This window comes from Copadichromis virginalis, linkage group LG6 (genome assembly GCF_057382275.1).
Source record: "Copadichromis virginalis isolate Kocher_CV1m ecotype Utaka linkage group LG6, C_Virginalis_male_GT1.1, whole genome shotgun sequence".
Lineage (NCBI taxonomy): Eukaryota > Metazoa > Chordata > Actinopteri > Cichliformes > Cichlidae > Copadichromis > Copadichromis virginalis.
Genome location: NC_140623.1, coordinates 17780053 through 17805656, shown reverse-complemented (window position 1 = coordinate 17805656; position 25604 = coordinate 17780053). Strand labels below are relative to the sequence as shown.

Here is a 25604-nt window from a genome sequence, read left to right as displayed (position 1 = left end):
CTCCCCCCCGAGCCTGAGCTGAGCAACGGGATTGGACAGCAGAGCTGTCAATCCAAACAGAAACCGGGCAAGACGTGTCCTCAGACGACCTCTTCCTCTGAGGAGGCAAGGAAGAATGAGTTTTTCAGATTGACACGAGCGCCACGGAAACCACGGCCCAGTCGGATTTTTAGAGCTGAATGAGGGCGTAGCAAGGTTGAGTAATTTCTCGTGTATCACGTAAACCCAAAGTTAAAAAAAGAAAAAGAAAGAGGAACAGTAAGAGCAGCTAGTGAGCTCCAAGCATGACCTGGTATTATTACGAGGAGCAGACATGCCAAGCCACTGATGACATGCGAATAATAAGTTGGCGCTGAACGCTTCAAATATGCGCCACATGGAGCCGTTTATTGAGTGCAGCTGTCTTGTATCAACAAACTTGTCTTTAGAGGAGTGAAAGCAGGAAAGAAGCACATATGAATGCATTCAGCTATTTCCACATTTCATTAGCAGCGATGGCACATATTTACAAAGCGCTGTTTTATGTCAGAGGGTTGTTTTCTGCAGCGCAGGACTAATCCATAACCTGAAGAGTTAACTGCAAGACATTTACTGCAGGTTTGCATGACAGTTTAGTCAATAACATAAGTACAGCTGCCTTGTGAGCTTCATAAGTCATTCTATATTTATTTATCGGACAATTAACATGCCAGATGTAACGGTAAACACAGTAAATGTCTAACAATAGCTGCCATTCTCTAAAAGATAAACTGGATTATTTGTAGTAATTGCTTATCTATGTACTGATAATATTGGTGTCACAGCACTGTGTGAGAACGTAGTTACTAAATACTACTGAGATGGGGGTTTTTTTATTTTTTTTTTTATGTGTTGCACTTTGTAGACAGTTTCTACAGGCTAAATGCCAACATTATTTCAGCCTTTTAGCCAGAATAATCCAGAGTACAGTAGTTTTAATAATGCAGTTTTCCCACAGACTGAGATACTTTTTGTGTATTATTAAAAATTAAGATCCCGTGGACAGACTCCAACCTTATTGGCTTTGACTGCAGCAACCAACCATATAGTCTCTGTTCTGCTCTGCAGTGCTGACACATGAACTATCTTTCCACCTTTGTCAGGTTCAAGTTAAACTGGCCTGAGGCTCACAATGAATCTCTGCAGCACATCTTATTTGTAGAAGAAGGGCTGTCATTGCCAACTGCAGTCCAAGACAGCAGGACAAGAAACAGCCAAATGATAGAAACAGCTAAATGAAATCGAGGTTTCTCACAAGGCGTCATACGCACATTGCTCTAGAGTTGTCTGCCATATTGGAAGTGATACAACCACTGGTTGCTAGGGAAAGATGTTTTCCCCGACTGGTTAGTCAGAAATTGCTGTTTCTTGCTTCGTGAAATCGGATGCAAAGAAGTTACTGCACCAAAAAAACAAAACAAAAAAAACCCCTAACTAAAACAAACTTTTAGCAGTTGATTTGGTTCCTAGCAGGTTGCCACGGTTGCTTGTAGTTCTTCACATTGGTCTGCAAATAGTGCATTTTGGGAAAGTGTGATGCGAACAATCCAGAAGTGGAGAAAGTTTACCTTCAAAGTAAAAGTTGTGCCTTGTGAAATATGTTAATTGAAAGAGAACCTTCCACATTTCTGGTTTGTGTCACACTTTTCTGTTTCATTAAAACTACAGCTGAAGTAATATACCAGTGACCGAAACAACCACAACTAGGCTTCATGTGTTTGTCATATGGTTGCAGACCAGTCTCTAGGCCTGTGTGACAAACCTTTTCCCTTGGTTTTACATTGTCACCATGATTTATGTCACCAGTGGTATCCTGTTGTTAAAAGGACAAAAATGATGCTGAGTGAATGGTGCTAATGCAGCTGGGTGGCTAATCCAAAGTGAAAGCAAAATGTGTAGTTTGAGCTTAATTCACAGTACTGTATACCACAGTGTTTAAATATCATTTTGCTTATCAGTCATTGTGTTGGGTAGTTCTAATCTATGAATGGCAGCAGCAGCAGGTATTCTAATAAGTTGTTGTTGCTGCCCTCTGTATTCTAAAAGGACGTTTTGCCACCAGCAGCCAGCAGGGAGTTATTTTGGACTATCTAAATGAATAGTGATATAGCTGTAATGTCAACAGCCAATTCAACAAGTTTAAAAAATGATTATTTTTTCCTCCCGCAGGTTATAATTGCTCCACATAAGCACAAATACACGGCATTGTGATTTAATTAACGGCTCAACCCCGACTGCCAACACAGCATCTCGTGGCGCTTTGATGCCTCATCCCACCAAAGAGCTTGAACAAATGTCCTGCTAACTCACACTACTAACACAGTAAGTCAAGACAAATGATAAGAGCACTTATCTACATCTGCACTACGAATAGAAACGTTTGCCCCCACACGGTACAAAGTGTCGTAAACTTCAACTTTTAATGTAGCAACTTGATTGGCTTATATGTTTCCCAGTAATCAGCAAAATGCCCGCTTTGGCGTGATGGACTTCTCCCACTGATTGCTATTGGGGATTATGTAAGTGCCATGTGTTTCTCATGCAGTGCCTCTGATATACATTTATCCCGTGAGCGTTAGCAATTAGAGCAATTAATGTTAATATATAATAATAAATACATTTTAATAAATCATATTAATGCATACTGTATGTTGTGAGGTAAGAATGAACCGAGGGCTGTTTTTTTTTTTCTTCGGCAAACTGGGAGCCGGAGAGTTCTCAACACCTAATTTAATATTAATATATATTTCACAGGCTCATGGTTCTAAACTTTATAGTGTACAGTTGGCAGCACCTTCTGGTAGATATGACAACATTAAGTGGAATGAATATTAGTCCTCTTGAGGAGAACTGTAAGTGAACAGATTTGGACAGCGAAGGGCCCATGTGGCCAATAGATATTCCAAACAGATGGTCTAAATGTAAATCTAAAACGTAGACTTCAAAAGGATAACCGTGCTGAGGCCCAGTGATGTTAAAAAAGAGAAGAAAAGCTACCTAGCAATGACCTATATGACTCGAGTAAAGAGAAAACCAGACTCTTCACAATCACAGAATATCATCTGATTTGTTGATGGCTTCAGAATGCTAGCTCTGTAGTAAGGGCTGTGAGCCAGTTAGTCGTCTAATGAGCTACAGCCGACCGAAAACTTGTGTCCCCCGAGGCAGGCCGTGCCAAAAGAAATTAAGCATGGGCTGGATTATTCCCCTTGTACAGATGCCCACTCTCTGCAGTCTTCTTTTATATCTCCCATGCCAAGTCTAAGTTTTTAACTTTGAGAGAAAAGAGGAGGAGAAGGAGGAGGAAATACTGGGAGAGGGGCGGAGTGAAACGTCTCCTCACGTCCTGACTTACACCTCTCCGGCACTCGCTGCTGACACATCATTTTCCATCCCTCTCCATGTTACTTACTCCCAGCTCCTCCTCTCTTTATCTCGATCTGCGTCTGACTTTTTCTTTGTCCTTCCTCCCCCTCCTCCCTCGCTGTATCCGTTTCACCGTCCTCTATCTCTCCTCCCTTTGCAAAATCCTTCTCTCACTATTTTCATCCTTTGCTTCGCTCTCCATCCACCTCAGCAGCGGCAGCAGTAGCTATTGAGGGGGGTAAAGTAAGGTAAAAGCTCACATGTCTCATGCAAACTTGATGACATAACACCACTCTAGGGGTTGCTTTCATAGTTTGCACAGTTGCCTTTTTTCTTTTTTTGGTTGTGCAGAATCAAGAGGAAATCCCCCCCCCCCCCGAGAAATACTGAATATTGAGAAAATATGAATGTAAGGATCACCGTGTTAAATTTGAAAGGCATTATGCAATCACTGAAGCCTTTTCTGTGTTTTTATAAGACCAAAAAATACGGTTTTAGCACCGTAATTACAAAGAGAAGTGAGCACTTTCCGGTGCCTCACCTGACTAGCGCTCCCGCACAAAATCCGATCTTGAGTGTCTGCCGCCGGCGTTGTGCCAGACAGGCTTGAAGCAAGAACAACGGCACGTCTGATTCGATAACCCCAGACACATAATCTGGTTTTAGGTCTCTACGTAATGACGGTGTGTAAATATCATCAAATTAAGGCATGATTTGATTGGAATGAATGCAATTCCTTCAATGGTCAGGAAAACACCTAGAGGGCCTGACGGCTGGCTGGCTAGCAGCCTTGTTTGCTCCTGTTTTTCCCCCCCCGCCTTCACTGGGTCTGTAAAAGTGTGTTTTGCATTCAAACACTCATCTAAATGAGTTAGGCCAAAGCCTCAGGCAACAGGCACAACATGAAAAGCACATTATGACTGGTGCTGATTTTCCCCAAGCTAAATATAACATAAAGGGCTGCTGCTGGAGACTAACCTACTGAATTGCTTTTTTCTTCCCCGATGACTCACTCTATAAATGTAATGCCTAATTTTGGTCATTTTAATGATATTTTAGGAATAAATAAACAGATGGTCTAGTGAGATTAAACAGTAGTTTGTTGCATAGATGCAACAGTATGGTGGAAATTTTAAAAAGCAACTATGGGTAATAATTCTTGCAAAGTACAGTGTGCTGAATGTGTGGAAAGAGCAACTTGCCACCATGTCCTTGTTTAAGTGAGCTCTTTAAAATGTTGTTGTTACATCTGAAAATGACTTATACCATTTTTCTCATTAACATTTTCCCCAGCTCCTACCTAACATAAGAGGCACATTACAACGTGAGATTAAAGTCATCCGTCTTTTTACCTGGATAAATCACCGTGGTAACTTGTGCTGGACACATAACCTGGCAGGGTTATGCAGTTAGTGGGGTTAGGTTAGTCGTTGACTCTAAATTGCTTATAGGTGTGAATGTGAGTGCAAATGGTCGTCTGTCTCGCTCTGTTAGCCCTGCGACTGTCCAGGGTGTACCCGCCTCTCGTACTGTGAAAGCTAGGATAGGCTTCAGCTCGCCCCACGAAACCCTGAATTGGATAAGCGGAGGAGAATGAATGGATGGGGTGGCTGTCGCTCAGGAGGTATAGGAGGTCATCTTCTAATCGGAATGTTGGCGGTTCAATCCATGACTGCTCCAGTCTACATGTCAAAGTACCCAAGTTGCTCTGAATGTGAGTGAACATTAGATAAAAGCACTTCAGCATAGAAAACAAGCTGGTGTGAATAGGTGTGAATGGCTGAATGCACTTTTCTGGTCTAATTTCCATCTTATTTGTTGTGTGTTGCATTTTACTGTTATATTTTGTGTACCTTACAGAATTTGTTGAATTTTAATTTCACCACTTTGTCATCACCATTTAACAGTATCTCTGATTGCAGTAGGCGACACTCATAAGGATAGTCTTGCGTAGAAGAAGAGTCACATGATGCGTGAAACAGAAAGCACGGCTTAACAAAGAAAGATGGTTACCATCGATGTCATACCTATTATTTCAGACTGGGTTTGAAGTTTTGTTAGTGTCCTTCATAGCATATCACTCTGGTATAAGATCCTCCAAATAAGCAGAATATTGGCCAATAAGTCTGAGAGTTGTAATTGTCAGTTAAAGCGATTCTCTTCATTTATCTGATATTGAGTGAAATAATTAATTAGAAATTCCTGCAACGTAATAGAACAGTATTAATGTGTCTTTTCTTTTTTTCCTGTATAAAAAATATGAGAGTCCAAAGCACAGCAACGAAAAGAGGCAAACGGAACTAGCGTCTGAGGCTACGTTCACACTGCAGGTCTTAATGCTCAATTCCGATTTTTGGATCAAATCCGATTTTTTTTTTGTCTGCTTGTTCACACTACAAATAAAATGCGACAGCAAACGCGCTCTAGTGTGAACCCTCAATGCGCAAAAGAAGACGTCACACACAACACGCTCTGTTTAGACCCAGAGCAAACAGTATTGTTTGACTGATGGCCGTTAATATAAAGACTTCAGATTTTACGTTTCCCAATTTTTGCTTTAAGTTATTTTGTTATTTACATAATAATGTAAATAACCTAATAATGATCCTTATTTCTGTTTTAGAGAGGAGCGGTGCTTCAAAGGACAGTTGCAGTAGAATTTCTAGAACATCAATTAAGAAACACATTCGCCAATTTGAAAACACATAAGGCTGCATATGCTGCAGATACAAAAACACTGACGTCAACTAATCATCAATGTTGTTCCAAAAGAGCAATCAAAAGATAATGGCTCCATACCTAGATTCAGCCAATTACTTGTTCATTATTTTTTGTGTTGCCACAAATGCGGTTATTGTGTACTTGGCTTGTACCAATCTCTCTGTTTGCCTGTTTCCTGTACTCGCTGTGTGTTTCTTATGCTGCATACTGTGTGTGCTATCAACTGGTCGATATGTTTCTTGATTTGCTTGCTGTTTTACTTATTATCTTGTCAGAGAGGTGGTAATGTTTTCTTTCACTCCCTTGTGTTTGCTTAATCTGCAGGGTTTTAAGCTCAAGCCAGTGACATCTCATCTAAACGTGGGACGATGCCATACCTTCCACAGCTCTTTTGAAGAAGACCTTGCAGCTTCCGCATGTTACGACGCCGTAGTGACAACCTGATGCCTCATCTCCACAAACCAGGCACACTTTGGCCGTCGAGGACGGTTGTCTCAGTGGCGAGCTGAAAGGACACACATAAGAGTTCTTCAGACGAGGCATAAATTAACAAGGAATACTCAAAAGTCAACAATAAAACCAGGGCTGACTGTCCCCTTCCCATCTGCATTACGGCATGATGCGCACTGTGAAACATTCTTGGGTTTTTACAACCCACTGACAGTAGCAGCACAATGTGGCTAGCCATAAAAATGTCTGCCAACCGGGAGAGGAGGGCTTTACGCTCCTCGGATTTATGGTTTCTCCAAGCTTACCAGGATGACACTGAAAGAATTATAGAGGAGATTATTTAAATTCAATAAGCAGAGAGAAACAGAGCAGGGTGTCAAATTTAAGTGGGATCCAAAACACCTCTTCTCTGGCATGAAACCGGACTGGAAAAAGAATTCAGAGGTGGACTAAAATGTCAAAAACCACGGTGGAACAAAAGCCCTACTGTGTTATAGGTAAAACTATATATCGAGTTCAAGGCCAAAGATCGCAGGTGTGATTCAGCACTGACGTGTGCTGTACTGTAAATAGCATGACGTGTTGAATTTACTCGAAACAACGCAACAAACAGGCAAGACAACACGAGTGATGAGTCTGCTGATCTAAGGCGTTGTTTACTCTGGCATCATTTACTTCTTTTACCACTGACTGATTCCTGCCATTACAGGCTCATTAAATCGCAGGATAAACAGTATGTTCTTACTAATGCGCTGTTAAATGGGAGAATTAGTTAAGACTTGCAGTTTACCCACTCCTGAAAATGAGACCATGAGGGTCATGGCGAGGAGTGTCACTGGTAAAACCTGATGTGTGCTGTCAGTTTCCACCTGAAGAAAGATCATTATTTTTATATAATGTTTCTGTCTGCCAAGCCTAAATGTGGACCATTCCAGGAAGATGTTGGATAAAAGATCGAGAATCGAGACGGTAGAAGCTAATTAGTGATTCTAAATTGGATGTAACTTTTAAAAAAAAATAAGTTTACATCTGTAAATACTGATGGACTGATTCACGAGGTGGCGTTCTAGACCCAAATCTCTTCTGATAGAAGAAACATTTCCATAAATCTGATATATATCGTCACCACGGGCAACTGTGTATTATCAATGAAGTAACACTAACATTTTTTCCCATCATTTAGTCTCATTTAAAAACCCTATCCAGTTCGCAAAAGACCACAAACTATATTTTCAAACTAAAAAAAAAGTCCTGTCTTATATATGTATTGAATTCACAGTATTTTAATATAAAATTTCAATCTAATGAGTTTTAGGTGTTGCTCTTTGTTCTGCAGATTTGATAGTTTGAGTAAAACTGGAACGGGTCTACATTAATCAGCTGTCTTGTACTAACCACCAGCACAGCTGTACTATAGAGTGAACCGGTTAACATTTACGTTCTACGTGCACAAAAGTTTTTGTCACGTCTAGACACAGCAGAAAAAAAAAATCAGGACATTCACTATAACCTTTAACAAAACGTTTCCCTTCATGCTCAAACACACACAAAGAACACAATATGTAGATTGGTACAAAGAGAGAACACCTTGTATCAAAACATTGAAAGTGGCCTCAGCTTCCCCTTCTTTTCTGTGCTAATTACCTCTCTTCCATCTCAATCAATAAGATGCAAGGTGATTGTCTGGTTAACATTCTCCGTACATCCTTCATCAAACCAGCTGCCAAGCGCTCTCTTTCTCTCTCTCCCCCCTCCCCTTTTCTCTGTCTCTTTCCCAGTCTCTTTCTCTCATGCACACGCATTTCCTCCAGGGGACGAGCTGGAAAGGGGTACAGCAACAGCACACTCAGATACAATCAGGACCACTGATCTAATTCCCTCTTGTCCATCTACACACACATTCAATTTGTTAGGACGCTTAGAGGAGTCTCTGGTGAGGTGTTTGTCTGACTTGATCTTTCTGGCAGCGGGCCTCACGGTTTCAGCTTAATGTGAGTGCAAGTGTGCGTGCACAAATCGAATACGTATCAAGATGTGTTTCCAGCATGTTTATATGCAGAATATTCCCCCCATACATTGGCCTTTTCACACCATCACCAAACTGCATTAAGGGGAAGACAATCCAATCCAAGAAAAACAGCCCCGGAAAGTTTCACGGCCAAGAGCAACACGAGGAGCAGATGAGAGGTCTCTCTAAAGTATGCCTCTAATATCGAGTCAGTGGTCAACCTTTTAATAGTGCCGCACATTAAAGCCTTGTCGCTGCGTGCCAGCCTGCCTGCCTGCTGGTCCACCAACAAGGTGACTTCCCCTCCCTCAGAGAAGTATATAGGTCATTTGCTCTCTCTGCTTATGAAACCAGAGCAGACAGGCCAGGCTGCAGTGACTGTGCACCAACGTCTGCCAGTAGCCCAGAACCAAAAACGAGCAGCCAGACATTCCCAAATCAGCCACTTTTAGCAGCCTACAGTTTACACGTGCAGCATATACAAAGAATATTAGCAATTTTGTAACAATTTTTTATAAGCTTACAGTAAATGCAATTATGGCCCCTAGCTGAAACCAAAATGGGGATATAGTGGTTATATTTTGTGTGTCTATCTTTGACTACTGGGCCACAAGAACACAACAAATGAATGAATTTCCTTTTTTTTGGCCTGCCAATTTAGTGGCTTGAAATATTAAGTGGTCACAGTTTATGTCTGCTTTGATGAAACTTGAATGATGATGTGCAACTTGGTGAAATGTCTTGTTAAAGCTAGATGTCTAAAATGTTAATTCCCACAGCCTCGTGTCACATTTCATCTTGAATGAAGACAAAAAAAACTGAGTCAGAAAGCAGAGTTAATGGTGACTTAGTACAGATGTTCTTTTTTTGGGAGGGTAGCCCTAATAATAGTTCTAAAACAATGCACAGGATGATTGTTTCTGCAGAAACTTCTGCAGGCAACTGCTGTGAACCGGGAACGGGGCCTTTTTCTTTTCTTTTCTTGACCCCTGTCTTCTCTATTTCTGGGTACAGTCTCAGACTAACTCAATGGGACTGACTGCACAGATCAAAGGTCTCATTCTTCGCTCCAGTTGCTTTTTTTCCCCTTCTAACTGAAACCCCAGGGCAGCAGTTTCATTGTTTTCAGTGTCCTTTCATCTTAAAAGATAACACACAAAGCTAACAACTGATTTAGTTGCTGTGTATTTCCCATGAGGGCCCAGATGAGTACGAGTACACAATGCCCGATTCTTCCCACCAAAATGTACAAACAGAAATGTGTGTCTTCTACTTGCTCTTGCTCCCTCCTTATCAGACCAACGTGCTGCTTGGGGAAGATATTAATGAAAAAGCCAAAAATGAAAAGAAGCATGTTATCTTGAAGGCTGAGAAAAGCCCACTGCGCCCACCAAACTGTGTGAAGACCAAACCACAGGACAGATGTTGCTCAAATTGGCCTCGTGTTTTTTTTGTGGGGTTTTTTTTTACGAGTAATTCGGATGTCACACTGAGAGCATTCTTCAAATGGTTCAAATATCTCCACCCTCTCTCAGCTGCAGCAGGAATGCTCAGTCATTAAGAGCTACAGCCAGGAAGGATGGTCATTTTAGCCACAGATTTATCAGAACCCGGAAAACTGATAATGACTGCAGTCACTCACAGCTGGTCTCTCTTTTTTTTTTATCAAGGAGTCTTCTTTGGCCCTAGTGCAAATCCTCCGATAGCCATAAAAAAGGTCAATACAGGTCACAACAAAGGGGCAGCAATCATTTGACTAAGGCATAACAAAAACAATTAGTTGCTATAGAAACCACGCCGTTGAAGAAAACTAACAAACGAGGGAGACATATAGAGGAAGTCCAGTTATTCTGGCTTTATCAAGATAACATCATTATGGGTGAATAACTGGGCACGAAACGGCTTTATGATGGACGGCAGCGAGGCTTCGTGGTTAGAAATGAACCCTGTGACCCGCATGCTGTAAGTACATTAGCATGACAGCGTCAGTAAACAAGCGAGTGAACCACAGACAGGGCACTGTTATACAGAGAAACAATGTCCTCATCACGCATGTTACACCGCCTGTCGCACACAAACACACGCGTGTGTGCTGAACTGTGTTTACACCGCTGTACAGCCGGCCGCCTACTGTAAAGATAAACGCACTGACTCGCTCATTCTAGAGGCTGATTAAGTGCCACGGCCTCCCTGAACCTGCCCTTCATGAAAGAGAAGCATCCTTGACTCTGGAAAGAGAAAAAAGGGAAAAGAAAAAACAGCTTCCACGGTACAGTACCTCTCTACAGTCTGGCCTACAATATTTATGTAATACACACCCTGGCATGCTGAAAAACCTTAAGCTAGACCAGTTCAAAGAATATTTATGTAACGCATAACTTGGCATGTTGGGAAAGGTAAAGGTAGATTAGTTAGAAAGAGGACGAAATGGCTTACATAACCATGAGCAGACAGTATAAACATTAGGCTGACACCCACTCGCCGCCTCTCAAAGGGAGAGAGGTCTTATGGGTAGTGTTAATGAGCCACAAGGGATTTATTTTTCCTGGTGAAGGTGACCCTGGCATTGGGCAGAGAGTACCTGAGCATACAGAAATATGAGATTTCCTCTTTGCTAGGCTTGTGTTACACATGTGTTAAGGTTACAGTATAATCTACTCTGACTGCTGCTTTTGGTTAAGAAAGAGGAATCAGCCTTAAGATGTTTAGCACACCTGTGAATGTTTATTGCCTTTACTTTTTTCTTGTTACATTACAATTGACAAAGAGTCAAACTACAGGGCTTATGTGAGTATAGCAACAGCAAATAATATGTATTATGTCAGCCGTGTTTGCATTCCTCATGTTAAACCCAAAGCTGTCATGTTGTCTCACCTCCATGGATTATTCCCGCAAACTTTAGGTGACCTTACCCATGACAGCGAAATCACATTTATCTTCCTTTTAGAAATCCACTGTTTTGACTGTAAACAAAGGCGTAGAAATGCACACACGCACGCAGACACGCCGCCCTCTTAAGGCGTTCACACCGCCTTGGTCGACGGGAGGTTACAGACGACGCTATCGTTCTGATCTACACAGTATCCAGTTTGGACTCAACATGTCTGAAGCTGTACCTGTTTTCAAATTCCATAAACAACTTACAAACATCACAGGCGCTTTTTTTGGCCCAACTTTAACCTTTTCTTTAGCGTGCAGCTGCAGCTGAAGGGCCCAGAGGCTTTGTTTTTACACAAGCAGTGGGTACCTTTAGAGCAGCGGGAGGATAACTCACCGGGTTTAGAGTGGCCGGAGCCGTTGAGCATTTCAACCTCATCTTAATTCCTCACCGTCACCCGCATTGAATGAAATTAATCACCTGAGATATTTTGGCTAAGTGGTAAAGCATGCGGGCATGAATCTCAGAAAGATGTGGCAGGCTGTTATTATCTGGTGAGGAGGATTATCATGGCTGGAAACTCCTGTAATTCGTGCCTGCTGAGGACAGAGAGGGACTGATCGCATGCATCCAGTATAAAATTAGACACTGGGAAGCCAGCGGATGCCCAAAACTTCATTCCTGCTTTTTATGTTGCATCTTTTATTTTAGGTATCCAAATTTCTGAGTACTTCTCCTGAACCAAAAGCTCAGGCTTCAGGCTACTCTGATCTTGCCACACATTTCTTTATATGGTGATCTTCTTGTATTCATAATCTAAGTTGTATTATAAGCAATTAAATTATCCCAGCATGCAAATAACTGTCGGTGTGTGGTGCTACCATACGTTTGTTTGGTGACAACAGGAGAAAAAAAACAAACAAAAACATTTTACTAGCTACATTACCTTTCATGTTTTAGGATAGGAGATGACATTTAAGCACATTTTCCACACTTACACCTATTTACAGCACAGGGCAAATATTTCGTGCATCAGGTAGCGAATGTTTTGTTTACCGAGCTGAGATGTGCTGCTGTCGTCTTTGTTACTGTGAATATTTGTGCTGCTCACTCAGATCAGGCTTGAACGTTTATGGGTGGGTTTGAGAAGTTGCCAGTTTCCACTCAAGTAAGTGAAAATATATTACTTGGTTGCAGGGCTTAGCGCTGTCGCCTCACAGCAGCGAGGTCCTGGGTTCAAATCCGCCAGCTGGCCGGGGCCTTTCTGCGTGGAGCTTGCAAGTTCTTCCCTGTGCTTGCGTGGATTTCCTCCGGTGACTCCGGCTTCCTCCCACAGTCCAAAGGCATGCGTTTTAGGTTAAATGTTCACTCTGAATTGGCCGTGAGTGTTGAATGGTGGTCTTTCTCTGCATGTTAGATAGACTGGCAACTTATCCAGGCTATAATCTGCCTTTTGCACTATGACAGCTGGAATAGGCTGCAGCCCTCCCACAAGCCTGAACCGGACAAGCGGTTAAGAAGATGGATGGATAGCTGCATAGTGTTTTTTTTTAAGAACCTTCACACCAACCAAAGGATGAGTTAGCGTTCACGGGGTTAAGGTGCTGCCCCTTGGCTGGCTTCCTGAAGTTGACCAATCAGAATAAAGCTGACCTTTAGAAACGATGGCCTAAGGAGCCCTAATATTGCCTCTTTCCAGGCAGAGGCTCAACTCAGGAGCTGCATAACAGGCAGAATGAGTTAAATAATCTTTTCTCTCTTTTCCACTCTCCTCTCACCCAGACTGGTTGAGGCAGATGGAGAGCCTTCCTGAGCTTGGTTTGCTCTGCGGTTTATTTCTGTTAAGATTTTTGTCGCCAAGCGCTTACTTGAGGGAATTTTTTTCTCTGTATCGCAAGATCACTTTACATTACGTTAAAAAATGTATTTAAATACACTGAATAGGTAAGGACTTTTTTAAGAATAAACTGTGAATCATTTTATAATATGCAAAACAACTCACTTTCTACTGCTCACCTTCACACGATAGCAACCCTGAGGTATATACATCATCCAATATTAAGTCTCGTTGTATTTGTATTCATATTATGTCACTATATTTATGTTATCGAAGTCTTTTTATGTGCCATGTGAGGGAGTATTGCTTAATTTCATAATTTCATTATGCTTGCATAATGAAAATAAAGAGTCTTGAACTGAATCATGCAAAGCCACAATTGTGGAGTCCCAGAATAAAAAAACGAGCGTGATATGTTACGCTTAAAGTCTTTGTGAGCCTTGGTGAGCTGCTAATGAATATTCGTGTGCATGCTTTCCATACTTTTCAAACTCTACATTAAAAGTTTAGTGTAGCTGTGATAAATTTCATCTTTACATAATGCTACACGAAAACTAGACAGTTCCTATAGAGTTCAAGGGGTCAGCACACCCACTCATTCATTTGACCACACGCAGTCCACCGAGTTCATGGGGTAATGTGCAAAGCTTGAACCAGGCCAAAGAGATCCAGGACTGCAAGAAACTTAATTTAGATGCATCTTGCATCCCCTGCCTTAGAAATGATGTATACGGACAACGGATGAGCAGAAGTTTGGGTGCAAGTCCCACATCTTAAAAACTTTCTCCACTTGGAGTGTTCTTTTTCAGACTTGAGTGGACTCGCCTTCAGAAACCTGTAAAATGTATTTTTCAATAACCCCGCAACAGAAAAAAAGGCAACAGCTTTTACTATGCTGAATTCATTCAAACAAAACAATCCTACTACTCATTTGCTGAGCTCTGCAGCAGCTTTGGCAAACCACCTCCTCGAGTCCCGCAGCATTGTCTTTAAAGCACTGGAGAGCTTAAGTTCCTCACGTGCTCCTCACACCAATCTGTTGCTGCTTCGCTAATTTTCTGTTTTTGAGCTGCCAGTTTTCAAAGCTGCTCTGGACTGGAATCGGAAAACAGCCACAAAACAGCTGGGAACACAATTCGGCTGACATGTTGAGAAACTTCATTGTTGGGCATCAGGTTGACTTCCAGATATGGGAAATTGAGAAACAATGCAAACAAGGGGCCAGTGATAAACACAAAATGTTCAGCACACAAAGGAACATGAAATTCCACGATTAGAACCCGAACTCGCATTTCCCTCCCCAACCTAAACCTATGTGATAACTGCAAAAATAAGCAGGACAGTTGGCTTAAATCTAACTAAATACACAAAGGGGAAGTTGTTTTCGTCACCTTTGTGAAGCACGGCTCGGGAATGACTTGAATCAAACTCACTGCCACGAAGGAAAACACAAATGGACCACTTCAAAGTCACGCTGATAAATCTGGTTTTGTTACAGAAGCAAATCCTTTGATTTCAGTGGCATGAATAAACTCTAGCCCCGACCTCCCTTGATGTTCATGTTTCAGCTTTATTTCCTGCTTACTGTGCTCTCTCTCACTCTCTCTTCCACCAACTCTGAGCAGTACCTGGCTCCTTACGTACTATTTGTCTATAGCCAGATTTGGGCCCCGTTGCCTGCACAGGAAGTGACCTCCAAACTCAGCTTAGAGGCCCTAGGACAAATGAGAAAAACAAATCCCTAGACAGGGAGATTATCTTTAAGGGATCAGCCCTGACCTGAGCCACCTCCATGCCACAAACTCATTAACCTCTGTTCTCCACTTTCTAGCAACAGTTAGTACGCAGCTGACTCCTGTTTACATTGACCTTCCTGTGAGCAAGAAGGGTCTACTGAATAAAATGAAAGTATATCATAGGCCAAAGGTTGGCATTTCAACTCTAAAGCATGTAAATGTAAAAGAACTGAGCTTGTGAGTGCAGAGAAATGAAATGTGCCAGAATATTTTATTCAAGAGATGACCTTTTCCTTTCCCTAGTGATTCAAAAAGGCCTCACTCTGAATGTAGGTTAATGTACACTGGCGCTAACACATGTTGCCAGCAACCCTATGCATTGGCTGTCACATGTGATCATCCTTAACACCCACCAGTCATTTACAATTCTGCCAGGACAAACGTGTCAGATGAGCAGACAGGGAGTCCAGTGTATATACAAGGGGAAACGCTGCACACACAAGCCATAGTACATTAAGATATATACTGAGAGACAGAGTTAGCAATGGGGCTGTCAAGTGGATCTATTTAGGGGCTTTATTGTATGTAGAGCTAATAGTCAAGCGGCTCACTAAAGTCACAGGGTATGAAACCTCAACCTCAAGAAGCTGGCTGTGCACAGGAGCCAAAACCAAGTCTGGGGTTGGCCGAGATCCAGGTGGTTAACACCACAGCTTACATTCTGCATGTCGGCTGCTGTGAGCTCCTCTCCAGTCAGTCAGCGTTTCTATAGCATCTGACAGGTTCAACAGCAGAAGAGCAGTCTTACGAACTGCTCGGAGTCTCCTTCCTGCCTGCTTTCAGCCACTTAGTCAAACTGCTCCAGACAGCAACAATCAGGAGCCAATCAGGTAATGATTGTATATGGATAGAAGAAACAACAACAGTGAAACCTCACATATTTTCTTTAGACTTCTATGCACCTAGTAGCAGTTCAACAAGGTAGTCGGTTAGAAAAGTTTCCATATTTCACAGTTTTGTGTTTCTTTTTTCTTCTCCAAGACAATAAGCTAATGCACATTAACCAAAACTGTAAGCGGATACAATGAATAGTTCAAAGAATCATGTCTACAGTTTGTCCAGGAGCACTGAGCCTGCTCATTATAAATGTTTACTCCCTAAAAGGTCAACTTAACAATTCGGACTTCACAAGTACAAAAGGTCCCATACATTTGGTACAGATGAACACACACACACACACACACAATGTTGGTGTTCATCTCCGAAGGATTACAGGCCCAGATGGTCTCTGGATGAACAATGCAACACCTGCTGACGGACATAGTGCAATTAGGTTCTCACATTAAAAAAAAGAAAAACTACTGCAAAAAAGGAGAACCTAAAGTGAATCATCAAAGGTACACATATGCTTGTGCTGACTAATCTCACTCTCGGCTAATCTCTGCATGACAACAACCCTAACCACAGTTTAATCCGACACCCAGTTGATCTTTGATCAAGGTCAGCCCTTAAAACCTAAAACCAACAGATGCCTAAGTCTTCCGACTCTCACTCTGTAACTTTATTCACATTCGGCGAGCATCTGCAGCGAAGATAAAGAAGTATCGCGTGTCATGTTTGTGAAGCTGTCTCACCTTGTTCCTGCTGTTATGCTATGAAATGTTTTAAGCAGCGTGACAAACAGAAAACAAATACTCTCTGATTTCTCATTTCAAACAAAGTGAAACTTGACCAGACAGGCTTTAACGAAGAGGAAACAGAATAGCTGAATGATTTCACTTAATACTGTTTTCATGAAAAAAGAAATACGAGGAGCTCAGCGGTGCAGGTGTAATTACATGATTCAGCAAATCAAGCATATTTACCTCTTGCATCTCTATCATGCACCAGATGCACCTGGCCATCACTGCCCAGTACCCGGACTTGCTCTAATGCCAAAGTCTATTTCACATGTTGCACAAAGAGATGTGTGCTTGCTGTGTGCAGAGACAATATAAATGGTAAATGGCCTGTATTTATATAGCGCTTTACTAGTTCCTAAGGACCCCAAAGCGCTTTACATATCCAGTCATCCACCCATTCACACACTGGTGATGGCAAGCTACATTGATGAGGAGTGGGAGGGTGTGAGTGGCTGAAAAATCAAGGGACACTGTTTTTACCCACTGTTATCAGCATACATCATCACTGCACTTACACAACTTGTAACACGCATGGGATCCCAATTTCCTGTTCAAAACAAGAAGTTAAAAATAGCATCAGTCATTGTAACCTTGGCTCAGGTGAGACTGGCTTCACAGGTGTAGTTGACTATAGATCTATATTTAATAAGGTGAAAGATTTGCAGTGGTGCATGTGGCTGCCCTTTCAGAGCAGGCGCTCATGTCACCTTTTATGGCCAGCCACTTCCGGGGATGATGATGAGTGATGATGAGGCACAGGAAAGGGAAATGAAAGGTAAAAAAAAAACATTCAGTTCAAGCTAAACACAAGATTGAACCTATTTTAAATCAATCATTTTAAAATTATAAGTGATTTTGGATATATTTCTCAGAATGTTTGTCAAATAAAAAAGGCAAACAGTTTATTGTCAAAAATATAGTGCATGTTCCCCCTTGTTTGTATAAGGCTAGCATTGCCAAAGGGTGGCGGTTATGGACCTATAAGCTGTTTGCCCATTGACATTAAAGAACAAAGACAGAAGCTACTAACGACCAACCTCCAGAGCAGGAAAATGAAGCTAACGTTGAGTATTATATATACTATACTCATTGGCTAATGACTTATGCTTGAAAATTTGTTAGCCAATGAGCAAGTGCTCTTACAGTATCATGCCCCCCCTTTTGTAGTTTCATACTGTAGATGGTGACTGTAATAACGCTACTCTCACGGCTTCAAAGCTGCACGTCAGAAACAACAGGTACATAGTTACTATGGCCATATGTGCATATTTTATACCGTCTATGAATGCAGCATGCTAACCTAGCTACCTAGTGTTACCTGACTTAGCGCTCCACGCTTTTTTCGTTAAACGGTAGCATCTGGCTCCCAGAAGTCATTAGCTTCAAAATGTAGATTGACAGATAAAGTGTGTGTGACACTGAGAGACTGAATGCTACTGTATAGATAAGAGAAACCTGGAAAGCCAAAAACTACTACAGCCATAATAAATTAAAGCGTCTGCACCAAAGATGCAGTCTTTTTTTCTTTTTTCAAATTGAAAAGCTTATCTGTGGTAAACACCGTGTCAGGTATTACAGATTGTTCTTTTGGTGTTTAAGTGCAAGAGAATTTTGAAATAAAACATCCTCTACAGTATACAGTGCCAGGAACTTAACCAAATAAAAACAGCAAAAATTCTCACGCGTATTCACACTCATTTCACATCCCATCATTTTAATATCAATCATTTGGATTTCTGACAGTTTTTAGTGAAAACAATAAAATAATTATCAATAATTATTTAATTACTTTGTTACTATATTTCATTATAAATCTCATATATTGCCAAAATATAATTCACTTGAATTATATTGGATGGATGGATGGATGGATGGATGGATGGATAAGTTGTCATATAGTTTATAATAATGACTTCTGGCTTCTCAACTGGTTCTTGTCTTTATCTTCAGGATTATCGTGAAGAAAAATGAATATTTAAAGAAATTATGCCACTAGAAACCAATATATATTTACATTTTCTGACAGTAAGTGGATTCATTAGTAATTATTAATTAAATTCAGTTTATCTCCTTGCAAGAACACCTAGCAATAACATACTACATGATGAATATATCCATATAAACCCTATGCATAAAAGTACAAGACACATGCACAAGGTAAAAATCTCCTTTCATTTTATAATTTCCCTTCATGCTGCACTTTTAATAAATTGTCAGGTTTTACCACAAAGATGTCCTGTTCCAATAACACATTAGCCCAACCAAATACTCCAGGGGCCCAGAATATCTCCCACATTTTCCATGTGTGGGAAATACTGTTGATTCAGAGGTTCTCTCTTTCCTCTCACTCCCTGCTGCTCTTCCCCTCCCCACATTGTGTATACACTTCATGTCATTGTTTGAGGTGTATGAAACTGAATTTTATGGTAAATACATAACATTTTGGGCTCATTGCATAAATATTTAAGAACAGGAGACAGGCCTCAGGTGGAGAAGACGGTGAAAGTCAGCACAGTAGCATATGGTAAGGGTAACTTATTTGAGAGGTTTTTGTTATTATGAAGATTAAGATAAAAAAATAATAGAATTAAGAGTGTAGCTTTTCTAAAGATAGATCTTTTTCTTAAGGAGACTATTCAGAGTCCAACCTGAGAGGATTTTAAAAAATATTTGAATTACATTTTTTTGTGAGCAGCCGTTTAGTCTCAAGTGACATGCTGAGCTCTTAAACAGGAGGCCGTGGGGATTTACACAGTGAACAAAGGATTCCCTATTGAAACACTGCTTTGTGCAGCAGAAAAGCAGCTTGTAGCTCTACATTTTCTATCTATTCACTGTTCTGCTCCATGTTGCGAAGCCCGCCAGCACTAATGAGTACCTTTATAAAAGGAAATAGAGCGTAATTGCTTTTTCTGAGACATGAAGAGACTTGGGTGAAATTGGGAAAGATGTCTGTCAACCCACATAAAGCACATATATTCACATGCATGCATACTATACGTTAATATACAGTACTATGCAATCGTCTTGAGGCACCCCTCTTTATATTTCTTTATATTTTGATATGCAAGTGATATCCAAGTGCAGTGATCTATTAAAAAAGTGTGCAAATATACATAGAAAAGCAGCATATAAGACAAAAAACAGAGTTTGAGCAATTCTAACGATTTTAAAAGTGAATATTTGGCGTGACCACCTTTATCTTCTATACAGCCTGAACTCTCGTAGCAAGTTTTCCTCCCGTTGAACTTCTTTAAGAGTCTTCAGGAATAGGTCTCAGCGTTTCTTGAAGGACATTCAAAGCTCTTTGGATGTTTCTGCCTTTTGTTTTGTTCTCTGTCATGATGATCCCACACTGCTTCAGAAATGTTGAAGTCCGGGCTCTGAAGAGGCCAATCCATGACTGATATTGTTACACTGTTTTTTTCTATCCATGTATGCTTCATGGTAAATGGCCTGTATTTGTATAGCACTTTACTTGGTCCCTATTGGACCCCAAAGCGCTTTACATATCCAGTCATCCACCCATTCACACACACATTCACACACTGGTGATGGCAAGCTACATTGTAGCCACTGCCACCCTGGGGCGCACTGACACAGGCGAGGCTGCCGGACACTGGCGCCACCGGACGCACTGCCAGTGCTTTACTGCATTGGTTTGAGATCATTGTCAAGCTGAAAAATGAAGCTGGTGACAATCACATGCTTTTCACATGGTATTGGATGGTGGATTAAAATCTTACGATATTTTGTGGCTCCATTTTTCCATCAATTTTGCAACACCAGCACCACTGACTGAACTGCAGCCCCAAACCATGACAGAGCCTCCATCATGTTGGACCTGACAACCTCTGTTCATACTAACAATGATTTAAACCCCAAAATTTAAATTTGGATTCTTCACAAGACCTGTTGCCATTGATTTTCAGTGTAGCTCTTGTGTAATCTGGAATACCTCCAACTTATCTCCCTATTTCCCTATAGAATGGCTTTTTGACAGCCATCAATCCACAGAGACCATTTCTGATGAGGTTTCAATTAACAGTAAATGGATCAACTGAAGGGCAACGTCCATCTCTCAGGCCCTGTTATCTTATCTGGACTTTTTCCTATTGCTTAAGGACTTACAGATACTGGTCATGTGCTTTTTAGGCCTGCCATTTCTTCTTTTATGCGGCACATGTTGAGTTTCCTCAAATTTCTTAAGGACACACAGCAGATCATGCCAAGATATACCAGGTTTCCAGCTAGCAGCTCTTTGGGAATCACCTTGGCATTTTTTGAAGATGATTTTGAAGAAGATAAAGATATAATTTCAATGTATTTTTTGCAAAGTTGTGTGTTATGTGTACACTCTTGAGTCAGATGTCTATTTATGCTTAAAACTTTTGAGGTCAGTGTTAAGTGGCTTAACATACAAAAAATCTTCTGAAAATGGTCAAGTGCAAGGATCGGTCTAAAAATGAATGAAAAAGCAGCCAATGTCTAAAGAAAAACTTTGAAAGACCTTCAGAAAACCCGAGAGAACTGCTGCTCAAGACCACTTTGAATTAAATTACAAGTCTGGCTCCTTGGAGGCAAAATATAAAGAAATGAGGGGTGGCTTATGGCTTTTGCACAGTTCAGAACATGACTGGTGCGCCGCATAAAGATTTTTGACACCAAACTAACAGCTGATCAGTGTGCCACTAACTCCCCTTTATGTAGATTTCCCCCACCCATCCTCTGTCTGTCCACACAGGCTTTATATGAGGAACCCTGTCATAACAGCCATTTTGAAGGGTGAGGCATGCCCCGTTGCACTGGGATGGCTGGCCAAAGTATACAAACCCTAGTTACTGTAAATTCAGAAGAACTGCTATGCTGCTCTGAACAGATGTGTCACCATCAAACTCCACTGGGAAACAGAGGTCATGATTTCCATTTACACCTACTTCTCCTACACATAGATGTTATTGTTTAAATCCTTGCTGGTGTAAGCAAGTTAATGTAAAGCAGGCATATGCTTCTGTCTGTGTGGGTTTTTTTTTTTTTTTTTAAATACAGAAGTTATAATTCCCAAAAGGCTGAAACTTGAAGGCCCGCTGCTCCACTGTAGAGCCTGTGCATTTCCTTTGAGGTTCAAGATGAAGGTTTCTCTTCTGTTCTGAATAAATCAGCAACTGGCTTGCCCCGTCATTACAGAGAAACAACGTCTCTCTGTTTCTGTAGTTAACTCGCGATCCTCTTAAGCAAAAGACAAAAGCTTAACTCTTCAGAAAAGAAAAAGTCTTGTTTTCTTTTTTCTTCCCAGATGTGAAACAATTGCCATTTCGCCACATCTTTCAAGCTTTTTAAGCTCTCTGGTTCAAAAGAAACTTTTATTACTTCATCATACTGATTTCTCCACTGATGTTCTCCTGCCACCTTTTTTGTGTCGAGGACTGACTTTGGTATGCTGCTGAAAGGTCCTTACCCCAGCTGCTGCTCTTTAACAGTGCCTCTGTAAACAGTCCTGCTTCCTCAGCTGTTCTGTCAGAGGCTCTCTGCTCCTTCGCGTCTCTCCTCTCGTATGAACAAATCACACTCCGTGCATTATCCCCGTAATCTCTCTCTCCCGCTGAGCAACTTCTTCTAATTTATGTGGATTAAAGCCATTTGTTGAAGACCGCAAAGTGTGCCATCACGAAGCCAAACATCAACATTAGCCTCATGCTGAAGACTTAGATCTTCTATTGTATACCGCAAGCATTTAAAAAAAATCCATACATGGTTAGTTGAGCTTTCTCTTTAAACTCATTGCAACCCCAGAGCCCTTCTGTGTCTGGGCTGAACGTAAAAACGACTATTTAAAAACTTTCCGTTTGTTTGTTTCGATAGCTTCGTGTTATTAACGTGGTGCAAGCATCGCGTAAATGAATCCGTTGAAGCTTCGCGCCCTCGGCCCTCAGAAATAATACACTCGCCGCCAATTAAACGGGGTTAGAACGGCTGCCACGATGCAGTACAACGATGCTACATGCCATTCACTGAAACTGTTTCAGTGACCCATTCTTCATTCTTTTGTCCTCTTTCCTTACCTGAATTTGAAACCCGATCATCAAGGAGGAAGAGTGAGAAAACTGTGAAAGAGTTTAAGCCATCCCACGGCTTATGAAGTTGTTCCAACAGTCTTGCACCCTAGGGGGCTGTTCTAGTCACACCAAATCTATCCAGAGAGACAAAAGTGGACCGAGAGTAAATATGGGCTTTTGCAGGTCTGTGCAGCATTAGCATGTATTTCCACTCTTTAGCCACAATAACAGGACATTCAATTTCCCTGTTTCCAGCTACTGAAATCAATTGGTGGAGTTAGGAACAGCAGAGTGGGGAATGATACACACTAATTCTCTTGGAGAGGGAGGTTAATGTGAAGTGCACAAGGTCAGTACATTTGTAAAGGTAACCTTGGCTTTGCCTGTGACGTTCTCCTCTTTGTTTCTCCCCTCTGTCTTTTTCTTTTTCTCACATGAACACACATAGAGCCACAGAGTCCCTCAGTGGTTGCTTTCTCCTTCACTCATTCGCTCTCCCCTTCCCCTCCGTCTCTTTCTCCCTCCCACAGTGGCTGTCTCGCACAGCCTCTCCGACTTTCCGAGTTTTCTGTCTATTTCCCCCATTTCCCCCGTTCCTTCTTCTCTTCCTCCTCTCGCCTGCATGCTAAGGAGGTGTCTCTAAACACATAAGAGGGGCTCAGAGAAAGCTGTGCTGCAATAATTGGATTATTGAACAATCTGCAAACAAATGTAAGACACAAGGCAAAGGATCAATGCGGAACGCTTGCATCATTTGTGGTGGTCAAAAGCAATCAGTGTAATAAAGCCATCAAACAAGTTGCTGTTCGGGATTAGTGAGTTTAGGAGGAACTTGTGGTGATATGTCAATAATTGCTTATTAGACATCAAAGGAATCTTTCCTCCATGCAAACTGTCTGGTGGATTTGGATGAATGTATGTTGGAAGGCTTAAAGTGAGCCCTGCAGTGAACGTCACAGGCTGTCCGTAGCCGGTGAAATGGCTTTGGGTTCCTATTGTGTATTAATGTCCAGATGGACAGTTGTGTTGTAATCTGCAGCACTTCTGTTTACAGCCAGGTAGTGCTATAAACTGGCTAAATATAGCAGCAGCTTCAGTGAAAGGAAGCATAAACCGAGTGATTGGAAATAAAGAAGAAGCCATGGTAAGAGTTTCACTCTGTAATGTAATCTGTGTAACGTAGACTATTGTGTTTGACCTTTTAAAAAAAAAAAATAGTAAGACTTTGACTAAGGATGTTTGTAATCATTTATTAATTTGACGAATCTCTAAAAAAAATAACCACTAAAGTGTTGATGAGTTTAACTGCAAGACATAACGGTACAAATAAATTAATAACTCTACACAGTATTTGCACAGTATTCTGTCCTCACCTAAGTTAGCTCAGAAAGTTCTCCCATCCTTTTAAGGAATCTTCACAATATTAATATACCGAATCAGTGGGAGCCACTAGCCCAAAAGATCTCACAGATATTTTGACTGACTAGTGTTAGCAAAATTCAGCTGGCTAGCATGTCAGCAGTGAGCCAATACAAGATAGCTGCTGTGACAAACCCATAAAAATTGCAGAAGTAATGGCAAATTTAGCTTTCTCACTATCCGGCCTTAAATCCAGCCAATTAAACTTGAGATATGAGAAAGAAAAGCTGCAAGGCCTCGCATCCTATTAGCTATAAGCAGAAAATATTTAGCTCCTTGCTTCAAAAGCAGCTAAAAGGATTACTTATAATCCGTGACAATGATATTAATTTTCTTTTAATTATCGACTTGATTAACTTCTTAATTTAGTAATATATATGATTATCGGACACCTGTAATTAGGGAAAACCTGTTCTACCGCTCATTAATGCAAATATTTGATCAGCCAAATCACATTGCAGCAAATCAGTGCATTTAGGTACGCAGAAATGGTCAAGACAAAACTTCAAAAGTTCAAACTGAACAGCAGATTTAAGAGAATTTGAATGTGGCTTGGTTGTTGGGATTTAGAAAATAGCTTTTTCAGTGTCAGAAGCTATGGATCTACTGGTACTTCCTGGCACAATCATCTCTGGTGTTTTCAGAAAATGATCCAAAAAGTGAAAATATCCAGGGGGCAGCAGTTCTCTGGGCAAAAATGTCTTGTTGATGCCAGAGGTCAGAGGAGAATGATCAGACTGCTTTCAGCTGTTTGGAGTAACTCAAATAACCACTTGTTACAGCTAATGTATGCAGTGGAGCATTTCTGAATCCACAATATCTTGAAGCTACAAAAGCTACAGCAGCAGAAGACCACACCAGGTGCCACTCCTATCGAACCCGAGGCTATAATTCACACAGGTTTACCAAAACTGGACACCAGAAGATTGGAAAAATGTTGCCAGGTCAGATGGGTCTCGATTTCTGCTGCAACTTTCCCGTGATAGGGTCATAATTTGGCATGAACAAAATGAAATTATGGATCCATCCTGCCTTATATCAATGGTTCAGGCTGCTGATGGTGTTGTAACAGTCTGCGTGATATTTTCTCTGCAAACTTTGGGCCCCTAAGCATCAATTAAATGGCACGCCCTACCCGAGTATTGTTGTTGACCATGTCCGTCCCTTTTTGACCACAATGTTCCCATCATCTGATGGCTGCAAGATAGTGCAACACAGCATAAAGCTCAAATGATCTCAAAGTGGTTTCTTGAACATCACAATGAGTTCACTGTACTCAAAAGTCACCAGATCTCAGACCAATAGAGCAACTTTGGAACGTGGTCTAACAGGAGATTTGCATCATTTACGTGAAGCTGACAAATCTGTACAACCATCTGAAGCTAACATATTAGTATGAACCAAAATTTCCAGCACCTTGCTGAATCGATGCC

General features: G+C 41.2%; 1 protein-coding gene across 2 annotated transcripts in view; it reads right to left on the bottom strand.

Annotated features, from left to right (window-relative positions):
• The window catches only part of nr3c2 (nuclear receptor subfamily 3, group C, member 2), a 91528-nt gene that overhangs the window by 31378 nt on the left and 34546 nt on the right, over window positions 1–25604 (bottom strand). For both annotated transcript variants that reach the window (XM_085459003.1, XM_085459004.1), the window contains one exon: window positions 6483–6610. In XM_085459003.1, the coding sequence (XP_085315129.1) occupies window positions 6483–6610 (128 nt within the window). The remainder of the gene's footprint in view (window positions 1–6482; window positions 6611–25604) is intronic.